Source organism: Coloeus monedula (assembly GCF_965178545.1).
Source record: "Coloeus monedula genome assembly, chromosome: 7".
Classification (NCBI taxonomy): domain Eukaryota; kingdom Metazoa; phylum Chordata; class Aves; order Passeriformes; family Corvidae; genus Coloeus; species Coloeus monedula.
Window position 1 is genome coordinate 38,965,486 of NC_138787.1, and position 11,024 is coordinate 38,976,509.

At 44.5% G+C, this 11,024-nt stretch overlaps 1 protein-coding gene across 4 annotated transcripts; it reads right to left on the bottom strand.

Annotated features, from left to right (window-relative positions):
• Window positions 1-341: 341 nt before the first annotated feature.
• Window positions 342-9,877, bottom strand: NMI (N-myc and STAT interactor). Of its 4 annotated transcripts, none has more exons than XM_082285093.1 (11): window positions 9,548-9,877; window positions 9,325-9,434; window positions 8,397-8,447; window positions 7,003-7,080; window positions 6,572-6,718; window positions 5,457-5,555; window positions 4,805-4,973; window positions 4,229-4,335; window positions 3,934-4,126; window positions 3,211-3,317; window positions 342-2,006 (listed from the first exon to the last, which is right to left on the bottom strand). In XM_082285093.1, exons 3-11 carry the CDS (start codon window positions 8,439-8,441, stop codon window positions 1,785-1,787), a joined length of 1,167 nt encoding a protein of 388 aa, XP_082141219.1. In that variant the 5' UTR covers window positions 8,442-8,447; window positions 9,325-9,434; window positions 9,548-9,877; the 3' UTR covers window positions 342-1,784. The 4 variants fall into 4 exon arrangements, with proteins under 4 accessions (XP_082141219.1, XP_082141217.1, XP_082141218.1 ...); XM_082285091.1 differs by having other exon boundaries at window positions 5,448-5,555; XM_082285092.1 differs by having other exon boundaries at window positions 5,448-5,555; window positions 9,311-9,434.
• Window positions 9,878-11,024: the final 1,147 nt, after the last annotated feature.

Below are 11,024 nucleotides of genomic sequence, written 5' to 3' on the forward strand. Positions count from 1 at the left end.
GTGGCCCCAAACAGCCCCAGGTTTGATTCAACACCGATGTTCGGGTGAAAGCTGCAGCTGGGAAATGTCCATGTAATGTGTAACGTGGGTATAAAACCCTCCCAGCCCGAGAGAAAGTCAGCCCAGTGGGGAGCAAAAAGGATATTGACATTTATAGAAGCATCAGCGACACTGTATTCTTATTTTTCATCATTAAAACCAGTCTCCAGCCTTTAAAGCACCACTGCTGCTTTAAAATTTAACAGGGTAATCATCACAAGCCACAATTCATCAGGGATGAAAGCAAGACACCTACAGACATAGTCTTTAAAATGTAAAAATCTGATTTATTTTCTGTGCTTTAAAACCTGCAGCTTCTCACTGCTCCCATACACTGTGACACTTTATGAGAATTTTAAGCTTTTTCCTTTTTACGGATTTACTTCTCAATATTTACCAGTGAGGTACAGTTGAAGTTCATGACATTTTTTACCTTTTTCAGGTTTTCCCCCCTTTCTTTTTAGGCTGTCTGGTCTTACCAAGTTTCTGAGAGTGCAAAAGTGCACGATGTCCATAAATTCTTCAGTATTACTTTGTTTGAATTAATTATTATTATTCCACAATGGTCAGGTAATCAATCCATGCCTTTGCATGCCCTAAACAGTGAGAGGTGCTACAGTCACACAGATCTCACTCAGCAGCAAATTCCAAATAAACTGTGGTGTTTGCAGCATTTTAATTTTCCATATTCAACTTTTATCCATTGCCAATTACCAGCTTGTCTGGAAAAATAAACCCTGAGGTATTAGTGCAGTGCTCTTCTCAGTGCACTGTCCCTTTTCTTCGTATCAAGATGTCAAATACCCTGAAAATAAATTATTTTCATTTCAGGCTCGTGTTAGTTTGGAGTTAAGATTGTTGGAGCCAAACCACTTCAGCCCCCAAGGGTGGCAAAAGTGCAAAGTGAGGGAAGGATTTATTTTCCAAGGATGACAGCAGAAAGGGAAAAACATTCCTCCTTGGAAAGTAACTCTCTCCAAGCTCTCCCAGCAGCAGCCTGGGGATCACCAGATCCCTCAGGGCTGTTCCCCCAGCATTGTTACAAAACCGGATAGAGCAGCAGCTCAATCCTTGACTGCAATAGTTTAAGATAACCAAAATCATGAACAAAACTGAGGGAAAATTTAATTGCAGAAACAAATATTAAAACCAAACAATAAAGCAGGCTATGAACAGGGAGAAGCTCAACAGCTAAAGGCAGCAAATGCCATGGCATCTCTTAAGTGCAATTTCTTGGGTTTGCATCTCCCATTTTCTGTTTTAATTCTATCACTGATTTGATAACGTGGGGTTTATGAAATTACAGGATTCTTTCAGGTATTTGAGTTTGGTGGCACTCAGCAACCTCAGCAGGACTGGAGCTGTGTCAGAGCCACCTTCTGAAGCTCTGGCACTTCAACAAAGCAGGACTGCGAGGAGGCTTTGGATTGGGATTAGATGTGGCTTTTGTATCCAAAATATAAGAAATAATACACTCATCCCACTCTGGAGTATTTAAAAATCTGCAAGATATAAAATATGCAAAGTTGCAGAAAATCTTAGATGATGTTTCAAGGGCTGCTGAAGGCTTTGTCTGTGCCTTTAACCTGGAACACAAGTGGGGAGTTTTGCTGACTTTCCGTGCAAAGTCAGTGCCATGAGACAAATCAAAGGCAGGAATTCCTCCTGTACATATAAATTTCAAAACGTTAGAGCACAATATCTACATAAATTGCTGTGCCTCTGAGGAACAAAACCTCAGAACTTCACGAGTTCCCTGTGATTTCCACGGTGGCATTCCCAGTATCCTCCTCAAAACAAACATAGGCTGCTCCTTTGGAGATGTATTTGATTTTCTCTATCTCCCCCCCTCCGTTACTTGGCTTTTGGAAGTGGATTTCAATCATGTCCTGCACACTTTCTTCATCCTCTTCCACCTCTGGGATTCCTTTCAGCAGAATGGTCTTCTTGGAAACCCCACAGTATGGCTGGGGAGGAAAGAACACACTTGCATTATACAGCAGCTGTGCATTCAAAGGAACTGAGAGAGATGGGAATTCCTTGCTCAGGTGTGGCTGGGATCTTTGATAAGGTTAAGGCTTTAGACAGTGGAAATTTCACTGGAAATAGCACTACTATGAAAGGTCTGGAGGGGCCATGGAGGAGCAGCTGAGGGCACTTGGTTTGTTGGAGGAGAGTGAGGGGAGACTCATCCCAAGGGACAGCTCCAATCTCTGCCCTCTGGGAGCAGAGGAAGAGCATCTGAAGCTGTCCCAGGGCAGATTTAGGTTGGATCTCAGGGAAAGGTTCTTCCCCCAGAGGCTGCTGGGCACTGCCCAGGCTCCCCAGGGAATGGGCACGGCCCCGAGGCTGCCAGAGCTCCAGGAGCATTGGGACAACACTGCCAGGGATGCCCAGGGTGGGATTGTTGGGGTGTCTGTGCAGGGCCAGGAGCTGGACTGGATGATCCTGTAAATCCCTCCCAGCTCATGTGATTCCATGATTCTGAGCCCAGTGCATCTGGATTCCTTAACTGGTGCGTCCTGCACTCCTTAATGCAGCCACACACTAAATGTGGGGATCTCCCATGGCTCCAGACAGCACCACTCCATAAAAATCCCTGCCAGGAGACGCCCCACACCTGCAGGGACTCCTGCTGGGTGTCCTGCACACGCTCCAGCCCATGCCTTAATTACAAAGGCCTGATTATATACACAATACTGACTCGATTACCATCTGTTCATAAAGCAGCAGACAACTGGAGGCAGAATATGATGAGCAAGCTGTGTGTGACAGAGTCAGTATTTGGGCTGAACGAAGGAATGAAATCAATGAATGAATGAGCAAATGTTTCGTTTGCAGGGTCTCTGGGATCCTGCTTAGGGATCAGCCTGACAGAGCTTTGTGACTTGGAGAACTCTGTGCTCAATCTCCTTCCCCAACAGCTCCCTCCTGTCCAACACAGGCATGTGGGGAGTGCTGAGATAATTCCATCAAGGAAAGACAAGCACACCCTTGGAAAATAAATTACAGCTTTCACACTGCAACACATGAGCTCATCAGCCTATTTCACACTCACACTTGCTGTTAAGTTCACACAAAAGCCTCTACAGGGATCAGGACTGAAAAGTCTGCCCATTCTCCTATTTCCCCCTTATCTGTGCTCTATCAGCCTGGAGTGGATTCTTTTACCTGAAAATTTCTGAAGTGAAAATCAAAATTTGGGGAGACAGAAAGCTTGAAGCACCTTCCCTCTGCATAGAAAGGGTATTTAGTACATCCCAAAAAGTTGTTGCTTGCTGCAAGGAGAATGAGGAAAAAAAAAAAAAGAGTTAATTATTTTATATAATTTAAACAGTATTTGATGAACATTTCAAAGACCAGACTCATCTTTCTGGATGTAGAAGCTAACGTAGGATGGCACACTTGTAGATTCTTCATGTGCATTCTGCAAAAAAATTCTGTGGCACTCCCAGAAAAAAGAGCAAAATCATTAAATGCCCACAAAAGCTTCTGAAATAAATCGAAAGCAGCTGCTCTAAGTGGATGTGGCTCCACTGATCATGAAATTCCAGCCAGCTGGGCAACAGGAATGCCTGTCCAACTTCATTGTTGTGCAACAGGAGCTGAAATCAACCACATTTCCACATTTTCCTGATTTTCTTTTTCCAATCCGAGTGTGTGGCAATGCAAAGGAAAAAAAGAACCAAGTTTTTTGAAAAAGTTCTGAAGGAAATAAAGCTCATGAACTGTGAGCAGGTTATGTTTGCTCAAAAAGAGATGTAATGAAAAGCTGCTGAGGGATCCATGAACTCCCCGTGGGAAGAGTTTGCAACACTCAGTGGTTACCCCAGAATGGAACCCAGGATGGAAAATTTGGCCTGAATTTGGGTAAGAAAATATTCCAGACTCTACCTCCAGGTTTGAGGAATGTGATGACAGCTGTCCCAGACTCCTTGTTGTAGGTCACATTTTCTATTTCTCCTCCTCCTCCTTGCTCAGTTTTGTAGAAATTCAGCTCAAGTTTGTCTCTCATCCAGTCTTTAGGAATGGGAAGCTCAGGTATTTTTGAAACGTTGATCTTCTTTCCAGAGACAGTGACGTGGAGCTAAAAATACCAAATTTTTGTGCACTTTGTGACTGAAAATACCAAAAAAAAAAGAACCTAAAGCTTTTTAAGAACCTGTGTTTTTATATTTTAGGTGTTTACCTCAAACTGGAATCCCATTTCAAGTTCAAAAAGCCTCACTCCCACATTTGCTGTTCTGTTGTCCAGGTTCACAGAGTGCTTGCCCATCTTTGTCAGTCTCTGGGCAACTGAGGGAAATCAGATATGAAAAGCTTTGTTTAATCATTGTAAACCCAAAACTATTCCCCAGTCTCTTAAAAAAATCTCCTTTTGCATCAGTAAAGGAGAAATAAATAATAATTAGGCCACCAGATCCCAAGCATCCATGTCTACAGGCATGTCTAGTTCCATAAAATCTCAGTGGTTATAGGCAAAATATAATAACAGGCAAAATATCTTAGCATCTATAATAATAATAATGAACAATAAATATTAACAAAATAATAACTATAACAAATATATTATGAATAATATATATTGAAATAGATTTTGAGTGGGAATAGTAAAACTTCTATGCTGTCAAAAGATGCTCTTATTGTATAAAACATTAACACAAGATTTTTCCCATTCCTTTCAAAATACCCTTGGGTGAAAACCACACCACTACCAGGTGAAATACATCAGACATTATTTTTATCATTAAAATATACATCCTACCCTCTTCATCTTCAAAAGTCAGCAGAGCCTGGTTCTGATTGAGTCTGAAGGGGATTTTTGTAGCCGCCCCAAAAACACAGTGAGTGTCCATATCTGCCCCATCATCCTTCATGTCTTCCAGGTGAGTGAACTTCAGTTTCATTTCTGCCACCTTCTTTTTAATCTCAAACTTTAGAATTGACACAGGAAAAAGAAATCTTGAAAATTACCAATGCTATGAATATTTTTTATTCCACTGTCTACCATTTAATAAATTTCTGCTTCTCTTCATTCCTCTCATGCTTTCAGTACCTCTTGTATTTATTTCCATATCCTCAGCCTGCTTCAAATTGTCTTGCCATGGAAAATAAGGAACTGAAACTTTCAGGTTTATTTTATATTGAAACGAGCAGAAGTTCAAATGCTGAACAAGTGGCCCCAACAGTCTAAGAGGGACAAATTCAGTGGGGCTGAAATTCAGGCTGCCCAGAGAAGCTGTGGCTGCCCCATCCCTGGAAGTATCCAAGGCCAGGCTGGACAATTGGGATAGCGGAAGGTGTCCCTGGGGTTGGAATGAGATGAGATTTAAGGTCACTTCAAACCCAAAACATTCTCTGAAAATAAAGATCTGCCCTCCTAAAAGACAAATTTCCAAATATTTCACCTCCTTTACCAGATTATCCTGGGAATTGTATTCTTCCAGGTCTTCCTTGAGCTTTTCAATCTCTTCCTTCAGCTCAGCGTTTTCTTGGTTTAACAGAAAGAGTTCCCGCTACAGGGCAAAAACATTAAAGGCAAAATTAAACACTTAAATAAAGACAGAAATGTATTTCAGCAAAATCTGGGCAGTTTCTGCCATGCTGCTGCTCTTCCCTCTTCATGCTCTTCTCCTTCCTCCTGTCTGCTCCGCAACTCCTCCACAACAATGGATCCTGCTGGGACACAAAGCCCCTGTAACTAAATCCAGGGTTTCCTGGACAGGGAATGTGCCAGAATGAGAAGGAAACAGAGCAGATGTTGTCAGCTCCAGCCAGCCACAATTAGAAGGTGGCTCCTTTGAAGTCATCAACCACTGGAGCCTCTTAGACCAGTTCCCATCAGCCAAAGGCAAAAGCCTGATTTGATAATGACCTTTCCTGGGTATAAAATCCAAACATTTACGATTGAAGAACCAAAATCAGCTTTCAGAAAATCTCTCCCCAACCTGAGTGTATTTAAGCTGTTAATTATATTTTAATAGCTTGAGCCATAATTTCTCATCAGTGATTTACCAAACCTCACTGAAAGCACCTCCTTGGCAGCCCGTGAGAACCTTCTCCTGTTACTGCACAGGGAATATTGAGGGAATGAACCAATGGGCTCTGGAACCACGCACTTCTAGAAGGAAAAACCCTCTTCAAACAGGCCCTGGCTCTTGCCCAGCTCACTGGCACTCAAGAAACGCGGATCCCTTGGGAGCTGTGACCTCTCACAGAACAGGGAGTTGGCAAAGCAGTGGAATCAACCCACTGAGCTTTATCCACATGACACAGACCTGAACTCATCTGTAGGGGAGAATCTTGGAAGGGAAAGACTGATTTTGTCAGGTTTCATCCCCAAACAGACTTGGTTTATTGCACTGTTTCTTTGCCTGCCCGTGAAACACTAAAGTACAGAAAACAAAGTGTGGAACATTCTACCAGTACAGTCTGCACACTGGTGAAGCCATTGAAACTGGAAATATTCCTCCCTTTTTCCTAATCCACTCCTCCTTCCCAAGCTCCCAAACACCACCAGCCTTCTCCATACCTCAAAGATGATAATGCTGTCCTTACGCTGCTCCTCTTGCTCCTTCAGCTCTGTCAGCTTCTTCTCTGCTCTAGCATACTCCCTATCAGCACTTGCTTTGGAGACAAGAAGGTCAACTTCTACCTTTTCAGCCTCTTCAACTCTTTTCTGGATCACAAAAAGAAACAGACTTTAAATTTTTTTAAAAATTGTATTTCTACGGGAACAAACAAAACCTTGAGTAAGCCCTTCACATTTATTGGTTTGTAACGCTTTGGGTAAATATTAAACTTGCAAGAGTGGTTCCCACTGAGAGCAACACAAGCACAAAGCATTGAAGAACAGAGAACAAGGGTTATGAATATGGGGGAGTTGATCTGGTTTTAGAAGGATGGACTAATCCTTATCTTTCAGCAAGTCTCCAGAACTTTACAGAACTTTACAGAACTTGCCTTCCACATCTCTGGCTCTTCCTTGAGTCTTTCCATCTCTTCCTTGGATGTCCCAAGTGCATCAGTGGGTACCATACTCTGCAGACAGAAGAGGAACACATTGGTTTTCTCCTCTCTTGGGCAACAACTGAGACAGCCCAAACAATTCCAAAAAAAGTTTGTTAAAAATTAAAAAGTTAGAAAAAAAATTTTAAAATCATTCACTTAGGTGAAATCATTGAATTATTTTAATGGCTGGACAGGACAAAAATCCACAAAAATGTGAATTACTGACCAGCCATTATTATTTGCTAATTATCCAACTGCTAAAATCCACAGGCTAATATTTAGCTAAATAATAAATCAAGTTGTGCCCATGTTCTTCCACACAGAACTAAGCCCCTCAAACCCACAAATGTTTAGCTCTGTGCTTTCTCAGCAGTTCCTCCAGGACAAGGTGTCAACAAAAAAAAAAAAGAAAGTGAAAATGGGATTTTGAGCTTCCAAGCTTGGGGAGATTGGATAATAAAAGGCAATATGAAGGAAGGTGATAAAAGAACCATTTCAGAGTTGAAATTCAGGGCAGAACTTCACAAGGGCAGGGAAACTACAACTGGACAAAGCCCAAGGAGACAGAAAAATCTTTGTTCTGTTTTGTTTCTATGACTGCAATATTCTGCAGAAAATAAAATAAAAGAAAAAATCCAAAGACTCTGAAACATTCCCTCCCTTTTACTCAAGATTACATAAAGCTTGAATGGGAACCATGAAACTTAGGCATGGAAAAGGTCTGAATGAGATAATCCATGGAAAAGGTCTGAATTAGATAATCTTGTCAATTCCCTTGGTAGTGGCTGGGTATTCCCTAAAAATAATAAAATATAAAGTATTTCTTTCAGTTTCAAATTAAGCAACAGGGAAATACCCATCTGTGTCTTAGTTAAAATGGGAAAAATATTCCTTCACTCCAGGGATTGAGTGCAGGAAAGCAGAAGGATGCACGTGCCAACAGCTGGAAGAAAAAGGATGCCTGTTTTTTACTAAAAAAATGGTCTCACACAACGGTTTCCAACCTGAAAAAAAGGGAAAAAATATCCAGGAAAACATAAGAAATGGGAAAGTCCCATCCAAACCATTTGTGCACTGCTGGAGCTGAATCCCAGGAAAAGAGAAATTCCCCTAAAAAAGCTCCATAAAGACAGATGAGCAAGAGAGGCAGGACAGGAAGCTCTAGGAGGATCTCTAATGCAGAGTGTTGGGAATGGGATTCTCCCTATGGAAACAGGAATGTCCCAAGTATTAAAGGGTGGAAGAAGGTGAGACAAGCAGAAGCAGTGCTAGCACAAATCTTCATTCAGAGGTACAACTGTCAAATACAGATTTTACTGCCAGGCAGCACATCAGGAAATGCTTACAAAACCATTGTCTTGTAGAGATGATGGGGGACTGTTAAAATCCATTGAAACCTGAGGAAACAGGAAAAAAAAAAAAAGACAATTGTGTGTATGGTTTGGGGAGTTTTTAATGTAACGCAGTATCAGGAATACCAGAAGCTGTGCTGAACTGCAAGAATTTTTAAACATAAATGTACTATTTTATAGGCAAAAGTGATAGATATTGGGTATCTGAAGCCTCCTTCCTTACTAGGAAATAAAAGCTGGAGACAGATGTGAGGAATTCTGCTGTGCACAACTCAACTTTGCTGTTCTGATAGTTCTGTATTTACCTTTATGCTACTTTTGTGCTGTTACACACATGGGAATAGCCTGTATGTTCTGTGCTGGAGAGCCTGGAGAAAAGGGGACCTCAGAGCCCCTTCCAGTGCCTAAAGGGGCTCCAGGAGAGCTGGAGAGGGACTGGGCACAAGGCATGGAGGGACAGGACACAGGGAATGGCTTCCCACTGCCAGAGGGCAGGGATGGGTGGGATCCTGGGGAGAAATCCTTCCCTGGGAGGGTGGGCAGGCCCTGGCACAGGGTGCCCAGAGCAGCTGGGGCTGCCCCTGGATCTCTGGCAGTGTCCAAGGCCAGGCTGGACATTGGGGCTTGGAGCAGCCTGGGACAGTGGGAGGTGTCCCTGCCCATGGCAGGGGTGGCACTGGATGAGTTTTAAGGTTCCTTCCAACCCAAATCATTCAGGGATTCTATGAAACCTGTTTAACGCAAATGAAAACACTTTTACACAGCAAATAATTTAAAATCTGGAATCTGCTGCCACAGCATTTTATGGAGGCAGATAAGAAGGAACAGGTCAGACACTCTCTGACCACGAGATCCCAGCAGGAGCAGCCCAAATTCCCGACCCATCCGGGCAGTTCTGACCCTCTCACCTGGGAATCCTCACCTTGGTTCTGACCCGACTCACTCAGAGTCTTGAAACCGAGTTTACGGATCCCGGAATCCCTTTCTGGTTTGGATCAAGCAGCCAAAACTCTGAGACTTCTGTACAGGTTCCTGGGGAAAAAAAAAAAAAAATGAAAGTGAAAGCATAAATGAACAATAGCCTCCCTGGGTTTATCCGCGCCTCCTCCGCCGCGGGGGACCCGAGCGGGTCCCTCACCGCTCACCTCCCGGGCGGGACCGACGGACACGGCCGGCAACAGGCTGGGGACACGGCCGGCAACAGGCTGGGGACACGGCCGGTGACAGGCTGGGGACACGGCCCGGGGCTCCCGCAGCTCCCGGCGGCTCCTCAGACACCTCCAGAGCGCTCCCGGGCTCGCCTTCCGCTTTCGCTTTCCCGGCTGCGGAGGAGGGGCCGCAGCCCTGCCGGCCCCCTCACACGCCCGGGGACCCGCGGGGAGATCCGCCGTGGCAGCCGGGTGCTTCTCGCTGCATTCGTGCGCCGTGAGGGAGGAGGCGCCGGCCCTGCCACCTCTCAGCTAAGCCTTGGTGAGGCTCACGGGCACCAGTGCGGAGGAAACGGTGAAATCCCAGGAAAAGGCGGGGAGCGGTGGGTTGGGAGAAGGCTCTGGAGCAGCGCCCTCAGGGCCGGCGTGAGGGCGGCCGTCGCCTCACGGCGGAGCCGCTGCCCGCCCGTCCCGGCTGGGCTCGTCTGGGAAATCCAGTGACACAAACTTGGCGTCCTCAAGCGGACTCTGCTGAATTTGTTTGTGTATTTATTTGTTTGCAATTCCTTGGAATTATGTGTTTGTATTACAGGGAATATGGTTTCCTTCTGTGGCAAAAAGCATCCCCGATAGAAAGAGCCCTTGCGGGTGGAGATGCCGCATTCCAAGAAATAAATGTATAGAAGAATTCTGGAGACCCGAGTGTCAGCTTGTCACCGAAATGTGACCTCTAAAGAGGTGTCTGGAAAAAATAAACCCACTTTGGTTTCAGTGGTGATCATTTTGAGGAAGAGAAAGCACTGGGTTCTCATCCAAGGGAGAGTAAAAGGCTGGAAATGCACTGTGGACAAGGGATGGAGGGACAGTTCACAGGGAATGGCTTGCCACTGCCAGAGGGCAGGGAGAGATGGGATATTGGGAAGGAATTCCTGGCTGGCAGGGTGGGGAGGCCCTGGCACAGGGTGCCCAGAGCAGCTGTGGCTGCCCCTGGATCCCTGGCAGTGCCCAAGGCCAGGCTGGACATTGGGGCTGGGAGCAGCCTGGGACAGTGGGAGGTGTCCCTGGGCATGGCAGGGAGTGGAACGGGATCTTTGAGTCCCTTCCAACCCAAACCGTTCCTTGATTCCACACAGATAATTAAAGGAAAGAGTCTATATCCTACACTAAGAATAAAAATGAAGTATATTACTTTCAGGTTTCCTTTCAAACTGATCTTCAAACTGATCTAAGCTGACTGATCTTTTAAGTGTTCCCCTCAAAATTGCAAACAGACTTGTACTCATTGGCTAAAGGATTTTGTATGCGTTGCAGTCAAACAGCGCTGACTGTTCAAGAAATTAATCCTCAAAAATTCAAAATATGTCAAATAGTTGGGGAAGGAGTAAACGCTGACTTTGTCACTTAGCAGATGTGGACTCTGCTTTCGGAGAAGTAGCAGATGGAGCTGGATAACAATGAAGCGCTGCGGCGGAAT